The 25990-nt window shown below is 42.2% G+C and overlaps 2 protein-coding genes across 6 annotated transcripts; one reads left to right on the top strand and one right to left on the bottom strand.

The window, feature by feature from the left end:
- Positions 1-1260: 1260 nt before the first annotated feature.
- Positions 1261-13548, bottom strand: UBA3 (ubiquitin like modifier activating enzyme 3). Of its 5 annotated transcripts, none has more exons than XM_021550846.2 (18): positions 13503-13548; positions 13344-13385; positions 10356-10476; positions 9346-9426; positions 7687-7769; positions 7044-7124; positions 6415-6458; positions 6060-6124; positions 5104-5259; positions 4883-4985; positions 4307-4420; positions 3451-3504; positions 2998-3034; positions 2837-2918; positions 2244-2344; positions 2049-2112; positions 1898-1952; positions 1261-1458 (listed from the first exon to the last, which is right to left on the bottom strand). In XM_021550846.2, the coding sequence occupies exons 1-18, from the start codon at positions 13520-13522 to the stop codon at positions 1370-1372; spliced, it is 1392 nt and encodes a 463-aa protein (XP_021406521.1). In that variant the 5' UTR covers positions 13523-13548; the 3' UTR covers positions 1261-1369. The 5 variants fall into 5 exon arrangements, with proteins under 5 accessions (XP_021406521.1, XP_021406537.1, XP_021406544.1 ...); XM_021550862.2 differs by having other exon boundaries at positions 13492-13543; XM_021550869.3 differs by having other exon boundaries at positions 13513-13542.
- A 1986-nt stretch (positions 13549-15534) lies between these two features.
- ARL6IP5 (ARF like GTPase 6 interacting protein 5) lies at positions 15535-25351 on the top strand. Its single transcript, XM_021550835.2, has 3 exons — positions 15535-15750; positions 23087-23304; positions 23615-25351. The coding sequence occupies exons 1-3, from the start codon at positions 15575-15577 to the stop codon at positions 23785-23787; spliced, it is 567 nt and encodes a 188-aa protein (XP_021406510.1). The 5' UTR covers positions 15535-15574; the 3' UTR covers positions 23788-25351.
- Positions 25352-25990: the final 639 nt, after the last annotated feature.

The following is a 25990-nucleotide window of genomic DNA, read 5'->3' on the forward strand; positions in this document are numbered from 1 at the left end:
CAGCCGCGCAGGCGCCGCCGGATCCACGTCGCACCGGGCCCGCGCAGCCGCGTCCCGCCCGCACGCCCGGCAGGCGGGGCCGGCGCCGCGCCCGCCCCGGAGCGCTCCGGCTCGGGGCCGGCACCGCGCCCGCCCCGGGGCGCTCCGGCTCGGGCCCGCCCCGGGGCGCTCCGGCTCGGGGCCGGCGCCGCGCCCGCCCCGGGAGCGCTCCGGCTCGGGCCCGCCCCGGAGCGCTGCGGCTCGGGGCCGGACGGACTCAGCAACCGCCGGTGCCGCGCCCTGCCATGGGCACGCACAGCTTCTGCGCCCAGCCCCGGCTGACCCGGCCGGGAGCGCTTCCAGGGATCCAGGGGCAGCCACAGCTTCTCTGGGCAACCTGTGCCAGCCCCTCACCAGAAAGAATTTCTTCCGAGTATCTAGTTTCAATTTCTCCTTTTCCAGTTTGTACCTTGTCTTACCCCCGTATTTCCCCTTGCTCAATTTGTTTCCACTAATCCTCATCCTTTTAAACTATGCATCTCACAATTAAAAAATTATAAACTTCAAACACAGCTAATACATCAGACTAGAATTCACTGGCACTCCTTAAGCCTCTGACTAAAGCCGCCAAATGATGCCCCAGATTTTTTAATCAAAGTTATAAATTCTCTTGAATGTCCACAGAAAAGCCACAAACTCAGGAGTCTTTCTGAATTTTTTATTAATAAATACCTTAACAGCACCAATGATATTTGAACATAATTTTGCAATGCTGTGCACGGCGGCTGCTTGGGGACAGTGAGGAGACACATCTGTATTTTCATGTACAGTTGATAATTTTTTCCTTCTGTGCTTCTTGAAGCAAAGCCATCTCTTCCATATTTAACACCTTCCATAAAATTGATCAAATCAATACCAAATAAGAGGGAAATCCTCATTTTAATCTATTGCCTCCTTTGGTTTAAGGTGACTCAGTAAGTCTCAGGAGTGCTACAATTTAAAACCAGATTGTTGTCGATCCTTTTAAAAACATCTTTTCTTTGCATCTATGTGTGCACACATGGCGAAAACAAGACTTTTGGCCACCTTAAAGTTCCATGTGTTTCAAAGTACATTAGCATGAACATTTTGACAACAAAACCCAGGAAAAGTGTATTTCTATACATCAGAGGTCTGTACATGAATAAGCATTTATACAAATATAATCCACCAAATATTGGCTTCTACATACAATTCTGAAATATGGTGATTCATTTAGATTTCCTAACCTTCAACCATGCTGGCACTAACAGGAACATTTCAGGCTGCCTCAACACCCACAGAGTATGTTTTATTTTATAAGGTGGGCACAGATTTCTCTTGCTGTATTTGCACTTTACTTATGAATAAATTAAGTGGTAAAGTGAAGTTTGAACAACATAGTCTGTGGTGTAGTAACATCAGCAACTGCAAGTTCCTGGCCATCCACAAGCCCCAGTTCTGAAACAGAAAGAAAACCTTAATTAATTAATCCCATGTGATTTGCCTTTTCAAGAAGCCCAAAAAATATTAGAAATGCTATCCCCACAAACCATAAATGTCATTAAATAAAGCTGCAAACAGCTCACTGGCTAAGTTAATATTAATCTAATTTAACCAGGAAACAGACCTTGTTGAGAAATAGATATAAAACTCTACTGGAGAGTGAGTAATTTAGTTATTTGGATGCTTTGTTACAATGTTCTGTGCATCTGCCTGCACTTCACCTTTAAACAATTGATATACCTGAGAAATGACAAAATAAAATTGTATGTGTATTGAATCTAAAATGTCAATGAAGCAAATTCTACTGCATAATGCAAGATAAAGCTAAATATCCAGACAGAGGGGTGAAACTGACTTTCTCTAACTTGATAATCAACACCTGACAGCTCCATACCTTTTAGTGTCTTGGAAAGATTTGGCCTTGTTCGTTCTTCAATTGAAGCTACTGTCTACAATTAAAAAAAAAAAAAGGCCATTTTTTTTTCAAATTCAGTACATTTAAGTAAATTTAGAATATTAAAGTCAATTATGTATGTTCAGATTACCTGTAAATAAAGTGTTTTATTTCCCCCATACATAGTTGCTGTGATTGCAGGAGATTTCATCTGCCTATATATGAAACATTTAAAAACAAACAGAACAAAACAAACAAAACAAAACCAGGCAATCAGGTTAAAATACATTTTAAAATTACCTTTTATAAGTAATAAACCAACAAACTCAGAATGTCTTCAACTTACAATGAAGCATTATTTGTTAAGTAATCCAGGATCTCCTGCAATTTAGCTGATGGGGAAATCTCTATGTTTTGTGGAAGCTGGCTGCAGGCTGGACAGTTCTCCTACCACAAAACAGCACAAGAATACACATTATGTTAAAGATGATTTTGGAAATGCTCCTAGTAAAGTCTCAAAAATGTTTGTGTTGTGGTTTTTTGAAATTTTAGCTCTAGAAATATTAATACTTGCAAATATTAATGACAAAACCCATTTCCTTCTGAAGTCTGTCACTGATTGGCTCTGAACAGCACCTAAGTATTTATGAATGACAAATTTAATCTGACATAAAATCCAATACTACAAACTTTCAGATCAATTTTTATCATAACCTCTTTTAGAGAAGATCTGCCCATGACATGTCTTAGGTTTGAGAATCTTATTTTGTAGTTCTGCTCTGCAGAAATAGCAGACAAGTAACACTGTAGTTTCCACTTTTAAAAATTCAGAAATATTATTATTCAGTGCTAGGGGCCAATTGATTCAATACTGAGGTCACACAAAGTGCATAAATACAAATCAAGGGAACAACCCTTCAAGCCTTTAATGGCACCAACCTTTCTTTCAGCTTCAAAACTGTATGTATATAATCCATCCACATCATTGAACACCAAATAGTTGTTAAGAGGAACGTATGCACTGTAATGACAAATATGTCAGTGTCGATACATGGCATTCTGCTGGAAATCATGTCTGTTATTAATAAGAAATTAAATACCTTGTGGCTATTTTAAAAACTTCTGTGGCGCAAACAGCTGGAATGAGAAAAAAAAACATTTCACCTATCTCTAGCAGATATCACACAGTTGTACAAAAAGTGACAAAACCAATCAACTATAACAAACTATAAAGAGAAAAATAAACATCTGAAGGCAGCTGGTAGTTCTGTGCATTAACACTTCAGATTTGGCACTAATCTGAGACTATGTCAAGCCTATGTACTCTGTTTTTCAATTTTTCTCCCCAGTCTTAAATGCTTTTACTCTCTCCCAGTCATAACATTTATTCAGTCACATGCAGTTTCTCTATGGAAAACAGAAATAAGACTGTAAGAATAAACCAGACACATTTAAAAACTACTATTATCCTCTCCAAGTTCTCAATTCCGAATTGTTGTCCCACAAAACTCTCAAGTCAGTAAAGCAAAAGAGAAATGATTCTTTCAGCATACCTGCAATTACTGCATTTGTAGAAGCTACTGCTGGAATAATTCGTTTAACTACCCCTGCAAAAACAAAACATACAGCTCTGGGTTTTCTTAGAAACTCTAATGAGACACTACTTTTAGACAGAATAATTTCAAAGGGTGGGTCCAAAGGTACTTTAAAGTGTCCAGGAATTTCTGTAACAAACAGGTATAATGGCATGCTACTGCAGTACTTGGGCAGTTTTTGATTTTAGGAATGCATCAGGCACATTGAAAAAAAGCAGGTAACTAACAAAGAGAACTACTGAACAAACTTTGAAAGCAAGTATTCTGTGTTTAGCACCAGAAATTAAACCTCTGTTCTATTCCAGTTTAACTGGGGAAATGCACAAAGATAGCTGAGTTTTCTATTTAGTTAGTGTTTGAAATGCTGATTAAATGAGTGTCAGCATACTGCACTTGCATGTGAACAGGGGCAGGGACAGCAGAGAGGAACAGATGCTATAGACTTAATCAGCCTGAACTGGCACAAAATGTTGCTAAAAAAGACAATCAAGTCCTTTTATTTCTACTCTTTGACCCAGCAAGAGTGGCCACCATGTAATGTAAACTGTGGAGCTGCTCCAAGTTAAAAATAAAACAGCAAAAAGAATGTTCAGTTTTATCCCAGATAAGTTCCTCTGATTCATCATGAGTGCCCCAAACAACTGATTTGTCATAAAAATATTTGTGCTGGCACAGGAAACAAGCTGCTTGTTTCTGTTTTAAGGGTGAGGAGAACTATCTCAGCACAGCTGCCAGCTTAGTCATAACAAATACATAGAATGCCAATCCAGCCTAGGTGCAAATGCCACAACTTGGTGAGATGTCATCCCCTTACCTTGGGTGAGTCTGTACGTAACACCTTTAATATTAAATTGTGATGCTCTTTCTAAAGATTTCTGGTAAATCCACTGTATATGTTCAGGGTCATCTCCATCCAATGCAATACCTTCTACAGTAAAGAATTTACAGGTAAATTGCAATTATAATAATTCTTCAGAAACAGAGCATTCTTTGCTTCTAAAAAAATCCCTGTTTTAATTGAAAATGAATACCCCATGAAGCTATTGAAACTTGACATTTTAAATAATCAAAGTACTACTTCTAAAAACATCTTTAGTTTTAACACACCCTATACACAAACTATAATCACTGCACAATTTACAGAGGTGTTACAGGTTACATTTTAATTCAGGAAAGACACTGTACAGGGTGAGAAACACGAGCAAATATGGAACTGAAGAGTGAGTTCAAGAAGAGAAAATCCATCTCCAGCTCAGAAGAGGCTTGGATTCAATATGACAATGAACCACACAAGGCTAAAGGCAGGTTTGTTTTAGTAAAAGTATATACCCAACTCAAGTTAGTTAAAAGGAGAAATGTTCATTTAGCACCAGTACAATACATTAATTACCTCCAAAAGGCTGTTCCTTTGGCCACTGCAATATCCTGACATACTCAATGCAATGCTCTGGCAGTCTGGGCATGGATGCAATGGTGCACATGGGAAAATTGACCTGGTTGGGCAGGGGATGAAAACCAGAGGAAATCATGATACATTAGGTGTAGCACTAAGAAAATAAAGCAGCTAAGCAGAGGAATATGAAAAAGTGTCAATTTCACCAGCTGAATTACCTGTGGTGGGTAAAGTGCAAGTGTGCATTCAACACACGCTGTCATGCCAGGAATAATCACACGGACATTTCCTTTGAAACCTTCTGTTCCTCCATCTATCAGAGGTATGATGGAACTTGGATCCAGGACACCATCTTCATAATGCAAAAATGACATCTAACAAATAAAAGGGGTGGAGGGTTGGTTTTCGTTTGGTTTGGGCTTCTAAACAAGTTACAGGCAGAAAAAAAATCCTAAAATTTTATTCTTAAAGGTACACCCAACTACTGAGTGCTTAATGAAGTTTATTTTAAAGGTATATAAAGGTATATAAAACAGAACTTATTTGTCAGTGCACAAGACTTTATCAACCACCTTCAGCCTCTACCTCCTCCCCTTACTCCCCTGATAAATGCTATTATTTGCTATATATGTTCTTATAGTTCATTAGAACAAATGGTTGGTTGGTTTAAGGTTTGATTTGTTGTTTTGCTTTTGTCTTTTTCTATTTTAATATAGGTAGATACTCCAGATCATTGTTTTAAAAATTAACAATGACAAAATTACCACCTTTCTGGTCACTGAATTCTATAACAGTGGAGCTCCAAATAATGGATTTACAAGTTGCAGCATAATAAAGACAGCTTGGGTAATGAAGAAAAAATTCACAATGGGAGCATCCAGAGCAGCTCTGGAGCTTTCATTCTTGATTTTCAAAAGCTGACTGCAGAAGGCCCCAAGCATGTAACCTAACTATGAAATTATCCTTGCAGGGCACTGCACAGATGTTGGCTAAGACTTCTCAAGAAAAGGGTATTTCATCCTGCTCACAGAAAGAAAACAGAAACAGGTATACAGAGAGCTGTGAGTTTCAACAGCCCTCATTCATTTTCATGACACATTTTCGGCAAGTATGTTTAATTTTAGCCATCTAAAGTCAAGCAATTATCAGGCATTAAGAAGACTGATAACTTTACCAGCATGCCATTGATCCATCTTCTTGCAATTATAGAGTCCAGTCCACAAACAATAATATGAAACTCTAGGGAGAAAAAAACATTATTCAAAATCTATAGTAATGCAGACATACTAAGACAAGCAAAGTTTTCTGTCCATAACAGAGACAGTGACAGTAGCTCAGCTATCTGCCCTAGACTACCTGTATCACAGTTGTATTTAAATCTTGTCTACGTGTAACTTCTACTTCCAGTATATTGTGGAAGACTAAAATAATTAGCAAGCAAGCAAGCAGGAAAAGCAGTGAGCAGCAACATCTGCAAGGCTCCCCTAAAGCACCAGTGGGTGTTTGTCAGGAACACAAATTCCACTTACGTCGATAGAAGCTTTCATCCATGTCTTGAATCTTTTTAAAATATCTGAATGCAAACCCAGTAAAGGAATATATTTTTAGTTAAGTTTACTGTTTTCTATTTGCTAACCTAAAGCCAAAATATTATCTAATTTATTACTGTAATTCTATACAACACCTTCTAAAAAAACTAAGTTATCTGAGATTAAATTCCCACAGCTAAAGCTGTAACATCTCACAAAACTAATAAAGGGCAGCAAAGTTCAGCAGGTGAAATATTGAGGAAGCTCAAAATATGTGCTCTCACAAAGTCCTTTATCAGTAAGTGCTGCTCTATGTTTGTCAACTAATGCCTCCTAGCAGTGCTTACTCAAAAGTCTCTGGTGAATAATTCCAGTATCTCAGTGAAAATTACAATATTGCACCTGAATAAAATAACTCAGTGGAAAAATACAAAATCATTTCTAAGCTTTTCCCATGCAAATTCCCTGCATGTTAATGGCACAGAGAAAGAATTCTCAAATCACCAGCTGAATGAATGTGTTCTTCATTGTATGAGAAACAGGATGGCAGCAAAATACTTTGGATACTCTTCCCACCCACAGAACTTTCTAGGATACTGAAGCCTTCAGGCCTCTCTGTGAAAGGATACGGTACCACAGCACAGTCGGGAATGCGACTGTTCAGGAATTCTGCTGCAACTTCTGCTTTTGGTCGCCCCACATCCTTCGCTCTGGGAAAAACCCAAGCAATTCCAAAAGCTTCATGTTAGCAGATTTGTCTTTCCAATCTCTACACATCACAATATCAAATTAAGTGTCTAATTGTTACTTTAGGACAATTTATTTAATTGGATAATATTAAGGCGTCTAAGCCAAACCATTCCATGATCCCTGTAAAGATGTGAGAGTCTCAGAACTAATTAACTATGGTCATCAGCACCAAAAACATCCAATGATTGTTCACTGTACTTGGATGAAAAAGGTACCAGAAAATCTGAGATCTCTATGTGTGTGCATTTATTCATTCCTTGGTGTCACCTTTTCCAATAGTCATCAGCTGTACTGGAATGGCAAGGGACATAGGCTGATTTTCTTCATGCCACAAAGCCCAAAATAAGAAGAAATCATATGCAATTTTTAGTTAATTCTGAGTACTACTGTGACATGAAGGTCCAGTAATCTTTAAAGACCTCTTGTCCAACCAAAATAATGAATATGTTAACATGTGTTATTTAGGTACATTTTTTTAAAAAAATCAGAAGTTAAACTGTGAAATTATAAAATATCACTCACCGAAACAAAAATTGTCGATTAAGGTTAGAAACATCTATAGTATCCATGTCAATAACATGGATCTGTCTGAAGCCAGACAGTGCCTGGGAAAAGAGAAGGTCAGCTTCATTTACCAGGAAATTAAATGCTCACAAAGCTCCAGAATTTACTCCACATGCCAAAACAGCAACCTTTGGAGGAACAAATGTATTTGCTCCTCATTGCCTGTGCAGACAGGTTCATGGTCATTCTTTGTTCAGAGGGGTTTTGTTGGGCTGCTAATGCTGGTATTCAGACAGATGGAATTAATAACATTCCAACGGTCAAAGACAATGGTCTCCCGAAGGCAATATTGCTTTGGCCTACCTGATGCTAACACAGGGAAGACAACAGTAGGCTGATCTATAAGGGGAAACTGCAGTATTCCTTCATGGCTGGAGTAAATCAAAAGGGTCCATTGGGAGAAAAAAGTACAGAATTTAAACAAATACCAAAAAACACTTCCATGCTTGGCAGGAATGGGGAAAAAAAGTTTAATTCCTTTAAAAGGCTTTTAAAAAATTCCTGTTAAGGTTTGGGACATTAACCATTTTCACATTAATGTCATAAATGTGTCTGGCATATTGACCCAGATACCACAGTTCAAAACAAAGCAGCATTCCTCATGGCATTCAGTGCTGAAGCAGATGGCAAACACAAAAATCACCTCCCTATCCAAAAATACACTGAACCTCTGACAGAAGCTCTGCCTCATCTCCATTTGCATGCAGGCCATCACCACGTCTGGCAAATAACTTTACAGTAAAACTGCCTTCAAACTGTATTGTGGGTCTGATCTGGTGAAGTAGTGACATCAGTCACACACAAACATGTCACAATAAGAAAAAAATGTGCACTGCAGTTAAAGGGAAATATATGCTGTAAAACATGGGATTTAGAGAAAAGAAATGAGTTGTCATGTTCTGAAGTGTATCTAAAAAATCTAAGTTATATACAAAATATGACTTAAATTTTCCTTTAAGGCTTCACCTTTTTATATGTAAAGACTTTGACACTTTTCCCTTTACATTTTCTGAACAAACAAAGCTATCTCATGCATAATAAGGGATGCACAGAAATCCTTGTCCTTAAACAGAAACATGGGGAAGTAAAGTAATAGTCCAAACTACCAAACTCAAATGGGATCATAACTCTGATACACTGAGATAAATATGAGTGCTTGTGAGGATAAAAACCACAGTAAAAGGGTAATTAAACTTTTCATTCCAAACAACACTTCCTTGTGCCATTATGATCATGATTTGTCCTTAGTTGACTACACTTCCCTAGATCTGGCAATTAGGGAAAATCAGCAATATCAGACTGGATATAAGGCTGCACATGGATTTTGGCTACTCTTCATACAAAGCAGCCTTTTGTACCTCAAGACAAACTTTGAGACAGCTGAGAAAGTAACATGCAACACAGGAAAATACCACCTTTCAAATGCATCCTTCATCTTTATTGTCTGTATCAACAAGTATTTTACACATGTTGTTTAGAACTTAAAATTCTAGTGGCTATATACAATCAAAACTGCAAAATCAGCCAATTGAAAAAGACAGTTTTGTCAAGGAAAAAAAATAAGAAAAAGAAACAGAGCAGATTCTAAGAAGAAAAGGGTTAAAACACAGTAATTACCAGGTTTTTCAGGAGTTCACATCCTAATCCTCCTGCTCCAATAACTAGCACTTTACATGTGCTTAACAAAAAATCAAGGGCCTGCAAAAGACATAAAATCAAAAATTAATACAATTTGTGCTTTACTTCATAACCCTTACAAACACGTTACCACAAATTTTCAGTGCCTAGTGAGTTACAGATAAAGCAACTTTGCATTTGCAGGAGTAATTACATATTGGATTTTAATCAGTTGTCGATTTCATGCAGTTCCTATATCCCCACTTAGAGAGAATCAAGACCTTTGCTGATATCAGAATATTACTTTCATATTACTTTTGACCATGAAAAAAGCAAGGTCTACTCTTATTATTACAATGCTTTCCTTCTTCAGATATTTCACTGATATATAACACAAAGTAAATCTAAACAGATAGACAAGATTGCTGAATAGAAAGAATTGAAAATATTAATATATAACTGCTTTCTGTGAAGTGTTCTATTTCACCCCAGTCTCCAACTAGTAAATAATGGAACAGTACATTAAAAAGGTAACAGGAAAATACTTTCAACCACAAGCTCTGAAACAAAATGTACAACACAAGAAGAAAATTAGAATAAATAATTAAAATAGTCTACCCTACTACACATTACCCAGTTCTCAAAGTATTCATATTAACACTAATTTCTTCTCTAAGTAAAATAAATTCTTCACTATCAAAATACTTAAAAATGGAGATTTAATTGCTTCTATTTTTCATGTGAAACTCAAAACCAGCATAATTCATACGTTGCTATATATTTATATATGATGACAGCAAGCTTGAAGTAGACAGCGTACAACTTAAAAATACAAACTTAAAAAAATAACACAATATGTTCTTTTAGGACCATAGTGTTCAATTGATTAAAACACAAGCTTTTCATGCAGCTTCAGTACTCACACATTGCTGGTGGTCAATTAATGAACCTGTTTACATTAATTTGCAACACACTCTACAGATATTTGATTGAAATTAAGTCTTTCTCACTTGAGTGCCTGGCTCGAAATCGGGATGTGTGAATGGTCCAGATCGCTCGAGGAACTTCTTTACATGGTTCCAGCGACCTTCCCAGTCTCCAGAGTCCCCACACCCACCATCAACAGCCATTCTGCACAGAACACAGTAAATTCAGCTGCAAAATCAGACAGGAAAAGCCACACCTCCAACTTTCTATGCAAAGAACACCTAAATTATTGATCATTTGTACAAATGCACCTGCATATTCTTTATGCCTCTTAAGTAATGCACATGAGCATTTGCATGAGTGGGTTTTATTTGTGAAACTAGAAAGCAATAATATAAATATGCACAGAGGGGAAAAAAAAACCCAGGCCTTTCAATAAACCCACTGCTTTAACAGTTACTAGTAAAAGTTGACCTGCAGTTTAAAAAGGGCCTATTCTTATTACTTTTATTTCCCTCAAATTTGAAGAGGACACTGAAAAAGAGCTTGTTCCTTTAGATTTTGAGGGTGATCATTTTTTCATCACTCAAGTCTTGTATCTTTTTTTGATAGACTTATCAGTCTGTAACTGCAATTGTGAGGCTCTGAATAAATTACAGTAACATGCCCCAATATCATCCTCTCAATCTTCAGGGTAGTTTATTTAAACAAATATTTTTAAAATACATGAATCAAGAATGTTCTTCACCCTCAAGTGGTACCAGGGAATTGGAACTGTCCCATTTTTCAGGCATGCTCAAGCCTGTCTGCAGTAACAGTCTCAATTGAAAAAAAAAGGAATGTTTGCAGCTATCTTCCTTTAAATTTTCAAGGCAGAATTTTACATTGAATACTCCACTACCCTTTTCTCATTTTGCAGGTCACTTTTAATAGTACATAAGTATAGACTTAAATTTTTCAGAGACTTACAGGAATAGTTCAAAATCAGCTCTCAAGTAATTTTCTACTGTAAGATTAACATCTACTTCCCTATTAAATAAACAGGAGTTCCACTCAATAAATATGATTATGTTCTACATTAATATAAAGGATTCAATCCTGAGTAGCAAAGGATGTGTCACCACTGATAAAGTGTTACCTGCTTTCTCCTATGAAGCACTATGAAAAGCACTTGTCTAATAATTCTTGGATAATGTTTAGAATTTATTATAACTTCCTTGTAACTCATCTCAAAATCAAAGGTAAATGTGGTGAAAACATCTGGAGTGAGTTCCTTTATCTTCACAGAATTCAGAACTTGGACAACACAGTGTGCCAATAGTAACTGAACTTACAGGCAACAGATTTTGGAAAAGATTTTCAGTAATAGGGAAAAACTTCCCTAAACTGCAGGAATAAATAAATCATAATTCACCTGTGATGTCTCTGCCTATGGCAGCGGGTTGGAATGAGATGATCTTTAAGGTCCCTTCCAACTCAAACCATTCTAGGATTCTATGATAATTTGATTGCAGACTGAACTCTCCTCATTAATAGCTGAGGGGAGTTATTCACTACATGAGCAGTTAAATAAGACATACAAAAATTACTTTAATTCATAAGGGTCTTTTGACCTCAGATGCACTTTCATATCTCCTCTAGTTTTCACAATAATATGAAAATACACATATTTCACATAATGGGAAATGGTGTAAATGAACACAGCACCCTCTGTGCAGAACCCCTCATCTGCTGTACACCAGATTTCAGGAGGTGCATTAAGCACTGACTTAAGCAAATAAAATGGATCAGCAGACATCACAAAAACTGCTTCTATGGATATTATAGTTTTTAGTGTTTCTGGAAATTAGTGTTGAAGCAATGTTTGGTGACATTAAGAACAAATTTTTTATTCTTTTATATAGCCCTTATGAACAGCTACTAAGCAGCAGCATTCCTTTTCTGTTTCAATGTGTATTTCTGTTTAGATATGTATTTTCCTTCCTAATTGATAAAAATGCTAAGATCTAATTTCACTTTTGCAATTAGACTACAGTTCGATTTTTAGATGGTTGGACATTGTGGAGATCTGAAAAACATCCATAACTCAACCTGAGATTTCATGTTTTATTTCACAGGCAGTTTTCTCCAGTGTTTATTTTTTGTGCTGTTACAGCATGACCAGGTATAAGAGTTCAACAATATTCTTATGTATTTCATTTAGTTATTTTCGTTTTAAATTTTGCTTGAAATATCAGAGCACCACAGTCCTTATATTGCTTTAAGCTCAGACTTTTCCCTGCCATCTTCACTTTTTGTGCTGTTACAGCACGACCAGGTATAAGAGTTCAAGAGCATTTTTTTGTATTTCATTGAGTTATTTTCATTTTAAATTTTGTTTGAAATATCAGAGCACCACAGTCCTTATATTGCTTTAAGCTCAGACTTTTCCCTGCCACCTTCACATCTGCAAAGCTCCATGCTTTTGGGGGACTTGGCATGCACCCCCTCCCATCCCACATGCCCAGGGAATGCTGTGGCCCCATCCCCACACACATGCACTGCCTGCTGACCCTGGGGTAGAGGGACACAAGCACATGGAATGGAATAATTCAGGAATGAAGCAGATGTCGTTAAGGATTTCTCAACATTCATTTTCACGGCCTTTAAGGCTAGATTTTAACGCGTTTTAATGTGCAGAGACAACCGTTCTGCAGTCTGAATTTTTAAATTTCCAGCCAAAAGCTTAAGTCACCTGCTTCTAGCCTAGAGGCCCTCCCAGGTCCCTGACGGCAAGGCAGCTTTCCCCCCTCTGGTCACCAAGCTCTTCAGCACACCATGCCAAGCTGCGAGCCCGCATCTCCCACGCCGCTCCGGGCCAGCCCCTCGCTCCTCTGCCTCCCCGGGAGCTTCCTCTCCTCTCCTGTCCCCCAGGCCTCGCTGCTCAAGGGCCCTGCCCCAGCTACGCCAGCTCTCCTGGGGCTCCCTCCTCCCTGCCCGCGCTCAGCTCCTGCGGGGCTGCGGCTGCCCTCACCTCACCCCGCCCCAGCAAGCGCTGCCCCTGCCCCGCTGGCCCGCAGCCCCGCACTAACCCATCCGCCAGCAGCTCCTCTAGCCTCCTTCTTTTCTTCTCCCTAAAAGAGAGAGAATAAAAGAAGGGTCAGTATCGCGCTACAGAGACCGGGGAGGAGGGAGAGGGGACCGCGGGCGCGGGGCAGGGCCGGCCGAGCACACACATACAGGGCACTTACGGTTCCTCACCATCCGCCATAGTTCCCTCTGCTTCCCACAGTGCCCCGCGAGGGGCGGCGCCGGGCGCGGCGCGGGCAGCGCCGCCTGAGGCGGCTGAGGCGATAGTGGCGATAGTGGCGACAGTGGCGACAGTGGGGACAGTGGGGACAACAAGCACGGACACTCGGCAGGGACACCCCCGTTCCCTCACACAGAGGCTCCCTCCCGTCCCGCCTGCCCGCACCCGAGGGATCTCCCTGCGCCCGCCTCTCTGATGGCCACAGAGTGCGATGGTTTCGCTTCAAAGGGACCTCAAAGCCCATCCACTTTCACCCCTTCCACTGCCCCAGGTTGCTCCAAGCCCCGTCCAACCTGGCCTTGAACACTTCCAGGGATGGGAAAAGCATCTGAGCAGTTTCTCTGGACAATCTGTGCCTCACCACCCTCACAGGGAAGCATTTCTTCCTAGTATTTAATCTAAACCTACTGTCCATCAGTTTGAAGCCCTTCCCCTTTATCCTATCACTCCAGGCCCTTGTAAATAGTCTCTCTCCATCTTTGTTGCAGCCTTCCTTCAGGTACTGGGAGGCCACAATTAGGTCACCGCAGAGCCTCCTCTTCCCCAGGCTGAGCCATCCCAATTCCCTCAGCCTTTCCTCGTAGCAGAGCTGCTCCAGCCTCCTCCGGGCTCAGAACTCCCTGGGAGCCATGGAGGGCATCCTCAGGGAAAAAGGGCAGACACCATGGTGCTTTAAAGCCTTCAGGACAGCTGGAACCCAAATGTGATCAGGCTCAGGCTGGTCGCTGCCTGCCACAATGGCTTTTTGTCTTACTAACACTCCCTGGGCAGGGCCTGGACATAAACCAGAACCACATAAACCAAGGACCACACATAAACCAGAACAGTGCAGGCCAGGAAGATGATGAGGACTAACTTGGCCTGTGTTCAAGTCTTGGACTTCCAAACTTCAGGGATGTAAATCCTTCAAGGATTCCTTCAAGTGCCAGCCTGCTTACATTTGGAGAAGGATTTTGATGCTCGGCACGGTATCAGCAAACCCTGGGTGCTGTGTGATGCACAAACAGCCCGTGCTCGAGCCATGGTGGCTGAAGTGTGAAAGCCTGAAAACACAAATGTTCCAACACAGACTGCTGGGGTCAAAACACCACAGCTGCAGGCACCAACCTTTCCATCCAAAGGCACAGTCACCCTGTTGCCTATTTTAGGAGCTCTCTAAACACAGAGTCTGGTTTAGAAAGGAGACATGGTTTAATCTGCCAGGCGGAAGTTTCCAAAATCAAGTACCCCAAGGGGTAAGAAGTTTTATCTATTATATAGTAACATTTACATGAACACGCCTACTTACTACATATTCTCCGCCCTCCTAATGCATATTTATTTAGGTGATGTAATCTAACGCAATGCCTGAAATCCAAAGTTCTTTTTTTCATTAGGCAAATTATATCGTAGAAATTATCAGACGGCATCAGTTACTTTGCAAAAGGTGAGAAAATTCAGCGTGAAGACAGCAAATTCAGCCTGAAGACATCCTAAACCCCACTAGCAGAGCCCCCCTGCCATGGGACACCCCGCAGTGGTGAGGCTGACACTCCTCGCGGTGCCCGCCCCACTCATCCCTGCTTTCACAGATGATGCCGAGTGGCTTCGCCCACGTGAATGCTCAACGTGCATCACCACTCGCTGAAGGAACAATGAACGCACAGCGATTATTGACAGCAGCCCCTGCCAGCTGCCAGCCCTGGGCGGTGACACACGCCTGTCGCTTGTGCTGCTGCCCGTTCGCTCGCGGGCTCGGCAGCGCGGAGCGGCGGGGCCGCACCGGCGCGGGGCCGCTGTCGGTGCCGGTGCCGCCCCGGTACCGCTGTCGCTGTCGGTGCCGCCCCGGTACCGCTGTCGCTGTCGGTGCCGGTGCCGCCCCGGTACCGCTGTCGCTGTCGGTGCCGGAGCCGCCCCGGTACCGCTGTCGCTGTCGGTGCCGGTGCCGCCCCGGTACCGCTGTCGCTGTCGGTGTCGGTGCCGCCCCGGGGCGGTGCCCGGCGCTCCCGAGCCTGCGCGGCGGCGGCGGCGGCCATGGAGGTGCAGGTGGCCCCGCTGCGGGCTTGGGACGATTTCTTCCCCGGCTCGGATCGCTTCGCGCTGCCCGACCTCAAGGACATCTCGAAATGGAACAACCGCGTGGTCAGCAACCTGCTCTACTACCAGACCAACTACCTGATGGTGGCCGCCGCGCTCGTCTCCATCGTGGGGTCAGTGCGCGGCCTCGCGGTGCGGCCGGCAGGGCCGGGCTGCGGCTGGGGTGGCCCCGCTCCCCGGGCGGGTGCCACGGGAAAGAACCCGATGTGAGAGTACAGGGGCGGGGGAGCTGCCTTTTCCCTTCCTCCTTTTCCCCTCTTTTCCCCTTACCCTCCTCCACTCCCCTTTCCCCATCCCGCCCCTCCTTAAACCTCTGGTGTCGTTTAAAAAATGTAGAGGCCTGGTTTACAGCCGCGGTAGCAGCCGGGTTTGTGATGTGTTGGTGGGGTGTGACCGGCCTGAGGACTCCGTGTGTGTTGTCTCCCTTTCCCACGGGCTGCTCCTCCAGCCCTGTGCCCGAGGCGGAGGCTGCGGAAGGCAGCGATGCTTGGGGTGCGGGATGTTGCTGCTCGCGGAAATCGGAGCCGCATCCTGCGCAGCGATCTGTGCTTCCTCCTGAACCTGCCCAGCGGGGCTGCTCAGGCTGAGGCACGCTCAGCTTTGAATTTAAAAAAAAATGCATAGATAAATTCTGCTCTCTGTAACTGTCCTAAAGTAATGTTCAGGGCAAGCCGTTCTTATTTCTGAACTAGCTCATACCAAAAAAAATCGCTATAAAATAAATAAGGTACCCCATCATTTCGTTCTGGTGGGCAGGATTCACACCTTCGAGGCAGGACCATCTGCTGGTACAATGTTGTTTCACACCCAGCATTCCTGAAGGGAATGAGGAAATAACCTTATAATCACCTTCTGAATTAAAGGCTATGTGACTCTATTTCAGGTACTGCTCTAGGATCTTTGGTCAGAAAGCTCTTAAGCAAGACATGCAGCAGAAACGATGATTAAGCTTTTAATATGGAAACTGAAATACTCCACTCTTCTCAACAAGCAACGCACAAATGCTTAAATTGGAGAACTGCCCAGCTACCAGGCCAGAGTGGCTTTGGCTGAAGTACATCTTATCTCTTATGTTGCAGAGGCTTAAAGTGATTCCCCTAAATATTTTTTTTTTTTTTTTTTTTTGTGAGGGGTACGCATTCTGCATCCTGTTAGGGCTTCTGAAGCTGTTGACCCAGCATCTAAGTTGATAAAGATTCTCTGGCTCACAGCAGACTTTGACCTGTACTCTGTGGAAGGATAGGCTCAATCCTGCATTTTCTTCTTAATGCATATGATGGTTTTAGGTTCAGTAGAGTGGCATAGGCATTTTTATTTTGTATTTTGGTGGCAATATGTTGCAGTGATATTTACAGACTACTAGGCTGGCAAAATGAGACTTCTATGGTCTTGCTGTTCTTCTACCACTTTGTTCTATATTTGTGTGTTCATTACCCTCATTAGCAGCACCATGTTGTAGCTGGCTCTCAATGAACAAGTAAATCACAGGGTCCCTGGAAAGCAGGCGGACAGCTCTTCTGCCCAAGAAGGTGGGAAAAGAATGAAAATAATTTAGGTATCTCCAAACAGGGTATCTCCCTGTAAAACAGGGATGGCAGCAGCTTTTACTCACCTTCCTAAATTCCTGCTTTGGAACTCTTGATTGCTTTTCTTCAGATCAAGGGAGATTTGTCTCCCACTTATTTCCTACTAATGTGCTGAGGTGGGAGGTGGAGGAGGAAGAGAGCCACAGAAGATGGAAACTAATATCAGAGCTGAAATTATAATATCTTAATATTGAGTGATAACCCTCTGAGTTGAAAACTTATGGATGAACAAGACCTGAAGTGGGATCTTTATCTCACATATTTTTTTATTGCATGTCTTAGTCTTTGGTATATGATGAACCTGATTCTTCTGACATGGAAGTAAAATTAGATGGGAGAATAATTCTAAAGGAAATGGGATAATACCTCAATAGAGAAAAAGTATCCATTTCTTTTAATAAAAATACTTTTCAATTGGCCAGACTGTGGCTTTGGAAGAAAGGTAAAGAAAGTTCTCCTGATAAATTTAAATTGATGACTAAGTTGTCTTTCACTTCATCCTGTAATGGTCGGGAACCCCTGATAAATGATGAATCATGGCTTTTTAGGAACTCCAGGGCTGTGTCCAGGCCTAAGGGCAGGATTGTTGGAACCACTAATAAAGTGGTCTTAATCTGTGACCAACTTTACCTGCCCATAAGCCATCTAATTATACAGACAGACTTGAAATGCAAAGATAATATTTTCAGCTGTTGCAGTTCTGTGGTTGAGCTGGGTTGACACAGAAATTGTAGTCCAGAGCTTTCTTGATACTGGAAATACTTTGTGCTTTGTGCCACAGCTTTAGTTTGCTGCCCCTCCTATAACAAAGCTGACTTCTCCAGCCTTTTACCTTCTCTCCACAAAGTATGGAATAACCTTGCCATGAGCACAGTGGAATTGTAATCATCTTTTCTGCATTATGTCCCTGCCTTTCTCCCTCTATTTGCCTCCTCCTGTAGCTACTGTTACCTGTAAATTGTGTTTTGCAGTAATGCAGATTTTACTTTCAGCCTACAGGACTGGGTAAAAAATAATAAATCAGTGAACAAGAAACTAAAATTTGTGAATTAGTGCCACTCCACAAATACAGGCTGGTGGTAGCAGCCACACTCCCTCTCTGCAAATCCTTTAAGAAGTACTCTGGACTTGTCTGCTTTTTCTTTTTTCCCCCCCTACAACTCTGTTGCAGTAGACTGCTGGCAAAAGACAAGCTCCTGACAAAATTCTGCCCTTTCTCCTAGTTATAGAGGAACTGGACTCCCTGTTCTTACCCTGGGCCAGGGCCCTGTCATTGTGAGTCCTGTATGAATTTTTATTAAAATCAAGGCCTTCATTGCCTCCCACATCTTGCAACTTCCCTCAAACAGTCAATTTGGTTAATAAGTGAAATTTGTCTGTTCTTCCACCTACTCCAACAAGGCCTCTCTATCATGTAGTTCAAACTTAACTACTTTAAATTCATGTAATTTCATCTAGGCTTTTGTTGCCGTGTACTTGCTAAAAATTAGCTTCAAAATCTGACAGTTTTAAAAAGGCGTGCTGAATCTCAGAATGCTGCATCAGAGTGCTCATTCTGTCTTGGAATAATATTCTCTTTGCAGCCTGAGGTTTGATGTCTCTTTCCTTTGCCACTTCTTCAAAACATCTACTGTTCATCTGTACAACCCCAGCAGTCAACAACTGTGTCATATTTTTTTTCTATGTTTCTTCCCCAGATCACTACCTTAGCTGATGTACTTGTAGGGATTCTCTTTGTGGGAACAAAGGCTCCAGGGCAGCAAAATGTTCAGTTTCTCTCATGCTTGATGAAAGACTAAGAATGAGAGAGCAAAACATGCGTAATTTTAAATCATGTTGCATGATAATATTGGTGCATAACTTCATAAAGGTTTGGCAGTTCTACAGGCAGGAATCTGTCTCCTGTTCTCAAAGCCATGCAAGTGAGCGACAGTAGGTACATGAGCATTGCTAAATGGATGCTGAGGACTATCCCTTGAGACAATGTGCTATTTATACTTTTATGTGCTACCTGTAGTTACAGCTGTATAAGCTCAAATTATGAGGAGAGAGGAGGCAGAACTTTATCTTTCAAGTTATTTAAATTAATACAAACGAGCACATTTTAATGCTCTAACCTGCTCACTGCTTGGGCCATGGCGGAGCAAAAAGCCTTCTAAGAAGGAATTTTCATGCTTATTTCAGCCTAACTGAGCTGCTCTAAATTTAAAAAATGTTCTCAATGACTGCCAGTCTCCTACTCAGCGCCTTTGTTCAAACTTGCCTGGTCACATGTGAAAGAAACAGATGTGACAGCAACTGCTGAATAATCACCCCAAGACAGTCATCTAAAATGGAGATGATATGAGGATGGAGCTATCTTGCTTTTGCTTTTTATGTAGCCTGTCCTATTTCTGGCTTGTGCTGCCAGAGGCTACTTGCCTTACACAAGGAATGTGCCTTGCCAAGCTCTTTTTTCCCTATGCTACAGCTGTGTGTCCTCCCCCTCTCCTGCTGTAATGCTGTGCACAATTGTGCAGGTATGAAACAACCTGACAAGAAGAGGTGATAACTCACTGAAAGCAGAACTTTTTGTGTTTTCCTGCTCCTGTGTGAGAATTCTGTCCTGTTTTGTGATGCATGTAGGGCAGTGCCTAGAAATATGAATCTAGTTTAAAAAAAGAAAGTATTTCATCTTCATCTGTTTCTGCTGGCCAGGGGTAGCTCCCACACAAGTGCACCCCCAGCATCCCTGCTCTCCTGAGGCTGCTTCTACCAATACAAAGTGTCCCGTGGTCCCTCTTGGCACAGGACAATGCCCGTATCCCTGCAGCCATCCAGGATGTTTCTTTTCATGTGTTTGTTTTCCCTGTCTCTACTTTGTATCTAGGTAGATGCTGAAGGAAGCCTACAGGGACAGCAGGAAACTGAATCTGGGTGATGGCTTTTCCTTGTCTCCTTGTCCCAGCTGTACTGGAGGTCACAGCATCCCAGGGTTGTACCTTGTCACCACAAAAAACAAAGGACATGATCCAGCTGGGGTGCTCTGGGCTGTTGGCACCCCCAAATGCTGTTAGGCCTGCCACACTCACTGCTTCCAGGGTCAGAGAATTTAGTGGGTTTTATATCCAACCCTAAGTCCTCTGAGCTGTATAAACTCAAGTCACTGTACCCTTGCCGTGCTTGTACTTCTGTGCATTACATTTTTAGGTATTTGAGGTCTCATAAATCCCTGCTAAAGGGAATTATATTTAGAAAGTATCTTGTAACATACTTAATGGCTGGTCACTTACCTTTCTTCTGCATCTCTGAAAGACTTCCAGCCTCCTCCCCTGAGCACAAATTTTTCCTGTTGTGTTCTGACCTCTGCATAAATAAGGTCAATATCAGTGTTGGTGGGTTCAATAGTAAGATGACTTCTTGACCTGTTACACAGCTCTCTTTTTCCCCAGTCTCTGTTGTTCTAAAATTACATATCCCTGTTTTTTCCTTTTTAGTTTTTAGCTATTGTGTTATTGAGAGCAGCGTTCCAACAAATCTGAGTGGAACTGAATAATGGAGTTCTGCCTTCCTTAAAACTGCCATTGTTGTAGAATTTTCCATGTATGAATTTCTAGGATAATCTTAGTGCTGTAAATTATGCTGTGGGCGAGTCAAGCAGTAAAGGGTGGCTTTGGCATATGACACCCTATCCAGCACTGTGATCACCAGTAGTGAAGTCTATGGACACATGGCTGATAATTTGAATACTGGTTTTCAGTGGCAACTGCAATCCCCATCTGTGTTCATGTGGCTCTGAATGCCTTCACTTGATACTTCTGTTCACTGTTCCCTTGTTCACGTTGGAATGCAGCCTACTTCAGAAAACATGTGATTCAAATCATTTTCCTCAGAAAAGAGGGATCTTCTGAATGCATTCTCCCCTCACCCCTCTTCATATCACTTACAGCCAGGCAGTTACACAGAACCTATGTAATACCAGAAAGAAATGTAGAGCAGAGAAGTCTTTGTCTCTTCCTCATAAATATGGAGGGATGGTTCTTCACCACAAGTTTCTGAAGTTGTAATAAGAGTAACAGGAACTGTAGGGATGATAAGGCTTTGAGAGTATTTTCCAGGCACATGGAAAGTGTAAAGTGGAGCTCTGTCTAGATCTTTGTTGCTTCCAGGATTATCTTGTCCCTGGATTTTTAGCAACAAAAGGGATTGCTGTGAATTGTGTCCGTTTGGCCATTTCTGCTCCAAGACAGCTGAGGTGTGGGGGTGAATCCTATTTTAAGAATCTCATATGTCCAGTAGTACGTATATAACCCAGGCACCACTGTGGTCCAGTCATGAGTCACCCTCCTCCTGCTGCAAAGGAGCACAGATGAAACTGATTTCTTTCCAGAGCAATGCTGTTCACCTTTTCCAGCCTGGAAACTTTAGATTGACAATTCAGAGCTAAATATAATCTGGCTGGCTACAGGGAGTGACTCAAATGCAACAAGCAAGTCTGGCTTGTCACCACTTCCAAAAAGCCCGATTGGCTTTTCAGCATGAGTAGCAGAAGCAGGTGGAGAACTACTCTGAATTTTAATCTTTTTTCTGTCCAGCTGTCCTATCCCCTGTTGTCACAACTGACTTGAAGAATCAAGAGCCAGTCCTTGATCTGAAATAATTCCTGGGGGTTCTTCCTGCTCCAGGGAAATGCTCCCTTAGCACTGCAGGCAGAGTGTTGGCAGTACCAGTCCAGCAGCAGATTTCTTCTGCCTGGGCCGGATGTGAAGCACAGACCACAAACCATAACATCCTCCTTGGCAGTGGGGAGGAGTGGTGAGTCACTGGGCATGGTAGCTTTGGAGCAGCAGGATGAGCTGCCAAGTCTGCAAAAGTAAACCTTGAGCATACCTGGTGTTATTGGGGCGCTGTCATGCTGCTGCCATAGTTGTAATAGCCCAGGGGCTTCAGCTGCTGTGTAATCAGATCAGTGCATGTGAAAGCCAGAAAATCAGAATGCACATGAATTCACATAACTTAATACTATTTAAGTGAAATACCTTAGAGCCTGGACTCTGGGTACAGAAACAAGCTCAGCAAAGTCATTGCTGAACACTTGATCTGAACAAGCTCTGAATACTTGAAAAAGTGGTTTGAGCAGGTGACATTCTTGCCTTCATCCAAAAAGGGACTTGCTGTTTATAGTCCAGAGCTGATCCACTCAATGGCTTGGTTTGCTTGGATACTCTGATAACAATAACAGAGCACAAACCTCAGCAGTGACTCTCTTGCCAGGCCTGGCTCTTCTTCCTGTAAGACCTTTATCACATACTCCAGGTCCATGCTTGCTTGGGACTGGGCTTCTACCTGTTGTGCTAACAGTGGTGAGCTACTTTTGCAGGTTCATACAATTCTTTTGTTTGAATGTAAACCAGTGAGAAGGTTTATTCAGAAATGAGAAGTAGTGAAGTAACTTCCTTTACTCGGTGTTCTACCTTTCCCATTTTGCAAACCTAGACAAGATAGCATGAAGAGCTAGTTCATCTGAAGGCATAGCCTGAGCCTGGTTTTGGTCACGTGAAGGGAAAAGATCAGTCAATGTTGTTTCCATCTGCGTTGTCTCCATCTGCTGTCTGGATATGCTGACTCTGGGTGTGATATCAAATAAGTTGATTGCAGAGGAACATGAAAAAAAAGATTATCCAAATTCAACACTAAGGGTTTCTTCTTCAGTTGTACTTTTTACTTTGTTTAGCTCCTGCTGAAGATCTTGGTGAAGGTCTTCACAACAGCAACTTCTTTTACAATAGTAACATTACCACTGAGCTGGCTGATCCTCTATGGACACACAAGTCATGAAGGTTCTGAAACTGAACTCTTTGGTTGTTGTTCCTCTTCTCTCCAGGTTTCTGAGTCCCCTGAACATGCTCATTGGTGGCACTGTGGTGGTGCTGGTTTTCCTGGGCTTTGTGTGGATGTCGCACAACAAGGATGTACTCCGCAAGCTGAAGAAGCAGTACCCAACCACTTTTGTCCTGGCCATCATGCTGTCTAGCTACTTCTTGATCTCCTACCTGGGAGATGTCATGGTGTTCATGTTTGGGATCACGCTTCCTCTCCTCTGTAAGTATTTGTTCTCTTCTCTGGGGGGCTAGAGGTGTGTGACTTGAGCTTTCTCAACCAAGTCTGCAGAGTCTAAGTCAGCTGTTAACTTTGCTATATGTGTTTAAGTGGTCCCGAAGCAGAACTGGGGGAGGGGACACAAAAGCAGCACAAGCCATCTTTAATGTTATTATTAAATGGGTACCTGTGGTTACTTGAGCAGTCATTGATACATCATCATCTTCTAGTGATGTCGCGGTGCTGGGATGTGCTGCAAGAACTATGCATTCCTTGGGCATGAACAATTAATGAGTGTGTTTTTGTCGTGCAGTGATGTTTGTCCATGCTTCCCTGAGGCTCAGGAACATACAGAACAAGCTGCAGAACAAGATGGAGGGGATAGGCTTGAAGAAGACCCCCATGGGCTTCATACTGGATGCTCTAGAACAGCAAGAGGATAGTATCAACAAACTGGCTGACTACATATCTAAAGTGAAGGAGTAAGCAGCTGCAATGTGGCATTTCTGCCTGTTGCAGGAGTGTAGTTGCTATTTACTGTTGTTCAAGCTTGCTTTCAGTTTATGTACAAAACAGGAAATGCATGTGGTACAGGTTAATAGTTGCAGGATACAGGTATTCCAAGGTCTTCAGGGCTCCTCTAAGAACATACAAACAGCAACTTTTTTTCTATTGTATAGCAAAATGTTCTGGTGTTTACACAAATACATACTAACTTAACCATGTTTGCTTGTCTCTTCTTCTGGGGTAGAGGAGAAAGAGGTAGAAACCTATGGAATGCAGTCTCTCAAACTGTCTTGTAGCAAATTGGTCCATTAAAGCAACATCCCTTTCATCTCAGTTCTGAAATACTGCAGTTTAGCCAGGTTGTGCTGAGTAGCACGTGTGGGCCTGGTGGTGCTCAGATGAGCTGGAATGTATCACAAGCAGGTATCTCTTGCATCCTCCAATCCCTCCCTTGAGTGCTCTGTATTACAGAGGCCACATTACCAGCTTAACTGGCACGTGGTAAAACTCTGCAGTGCTTGTACCCAGTCTGGGTTCCTGTCCTCACCTCACAGCCCTGAAACAGTCTAAATAGCTGTAAGCATGAAGAATATACATGGCACTGGCTGCCAGTCCCAGTAACATTTACAGGCTCTCCAAAGTAATCATCCATAGAACTGCTCCCCTCTGTAGGAGAGCCAAACTTCCTTATGTACCAGCTAAACTCTGGCCAAGCATGGGAGAAAAAGAGATAGGCTGGACGAGCTGATAGGTTGGATGAGTTTCTACCCCATTGATGTTTTTAAATACTGCTACTTTAGGACTTACCTGCTTTAGTCTGCACAGGCTGTTTGTAGATGGAGGTGTATGTGTGTTCTTGAGCGTGGGTCATCTTTTTCTTTCTTCTCACCCAGAATGCAAAGATACAGGTCAAACATGCATCTGTTGACTCTGTACTTCCAACACTCCTCAAAGGAATAAACTGAATTTCAGGTTTACAAGTAAAAGCAATAAATGTCAAGATACAATTTTTGAAAACCCATTCCAAATTCATGAAGATATTTGCCTGTTAAAACTCCTGATGTTGAAAGCAGTGTGGGGGATTCTTTTATATATACACAATTTAACTGCCAGCTCTGATGGAATCATCTTGTTAACAGGAGCTTACCAACAACAGGGGGGGAAAGTTGTCCAGGTGAGACTCCATTTCAAATATTCTTTCATTTCTCTTTTCTAACCAAGTAATTAATTTAACAAAAAAGCAAGGATCCTTGAAGTTGAAGCTTTTATGTAACTTGCCATGCTGTTTTCATAGTGAACTGTGTAGAACTCTGAACATGTCATTCCATTTAAGTGTTAAGGTGATCAGTATTTATCAAAAATGTCTGTATATTCCAGCTGAAGAGTCAATGGCCTGTTCCTCACTTGTAGCGCATGGTCTTTGTTTTTCAAGAACTGTTTCCACACCTAAACAACATAGTAGCCTATGACTTCATCATTACAGTAGCATTTTAAAAACTGCACAGTTATGAAGAAAAATAAATTCTAATGGTTGGAAACTCGAGCTTGTGCCTGTGTCTGTGGTTGGGGTGGTGGGAGATCTGCTGTCACCCTGTGGCTCGTGCCACAAGCCTGTGCTGGGGATTGAGCTGCTGGCTCTGACTGCTCTGTGTCAGCTTTGTTGAGGCCCAAGGGATCTCTGAGCCAAAATGTTCCAGCCTTGCTTTTGCATCCTTAAACAGCTGCTCTACAGAGGTGGAATACTTATGATATTTCTTCATGCAGCCTTGGTCACTTATATAACTCAACTCTGCTTAACTGGGATTTCAAATTCTTGTTAATTACCTGAGAGGGATTTCTGCTTCCAGGATTACTGAGAGCTGTGCCTTGAGCAGTACTAGCACCAGCTCTGCTGCAGTCCAACTAATGGTGTGATCTCTGTGTGCCTCCCTCCTCCTGTGATCACTGAGAGGCTGCTCGGTGGGAGAACGTGGATCAGAGCAGAATTTCACAGGTCATGCTCTATCCACCCTGGAAATTCACGTTTGGCAGCTTCTGAGTGTAGCAGTTATTGGTGCCTGGCAACTTGAATTGGAGATTGTAGAGCACTATGTTATATATTCCTTTGTGCTTCCCTGGCCCAACTGCTGCAGTCTGAGCTGCACCAGCCTGGCCTTGAAGCCAGTCTGGAGAGCAGCATGCT

Source organism: Lonchura striata, chromosome 12, assembly GCF_046129695.1.
Source record: "Lonchura striata isolate bLonStr1 chromosome 12, bLonStr1.mat, whole genome shotgun sequence".
Classification (NCBI taxonomy): Eukaryota; Metazoa; Chordata; class Aves; order Passeriformes; family Estrildidae; genus Lonchura; species Lonchura striata.

Bases quoted from the DNA above. Each gene is read 5' to 3' on its own strand.
- UBA3 (XM_021550846.2), bottom strand. From the start codon at position 13,522: ATGGCGGATGGTGAGGAACC. The intron at 4,421-4,882 runs GTAATTAATGTA...TCTTTACTGTAG, and splicing joins AAAGGAACAGCCTTTTGGAG to AAGGTATTGCATTGGATGGA. The intron at 3,035-3,450 runs GTATGCTGAAAG...TTCTCATTCCAG, and splicing joins TACAAATGCAGTAATTGCAG to CTGTTTGCGCCACAGAAGTT.
- ARL6IP5 (XM_021550835.2), top strand. From the start codon at position 15,575: ATGGAGGTGCAGGTGGCCCCGCTGCGGGCTTGGGACGATTTCTTCCCC. The intron at 15,751-23,086 runs GTCAGTGCGCGG...TCTTCTCTCCAG, and splicing joins GCGCTCGTCTCCATCGTGGG to GTTTCTGAGTCCCCTGAACA. The intron at 23,305-23,614 runs GTAAGTATTTGT...TTTGTCGTGCAG, and splicing joins GATCACGCTTCCTCTCCTCT to TGATGTTTGTCCATGCTTCC.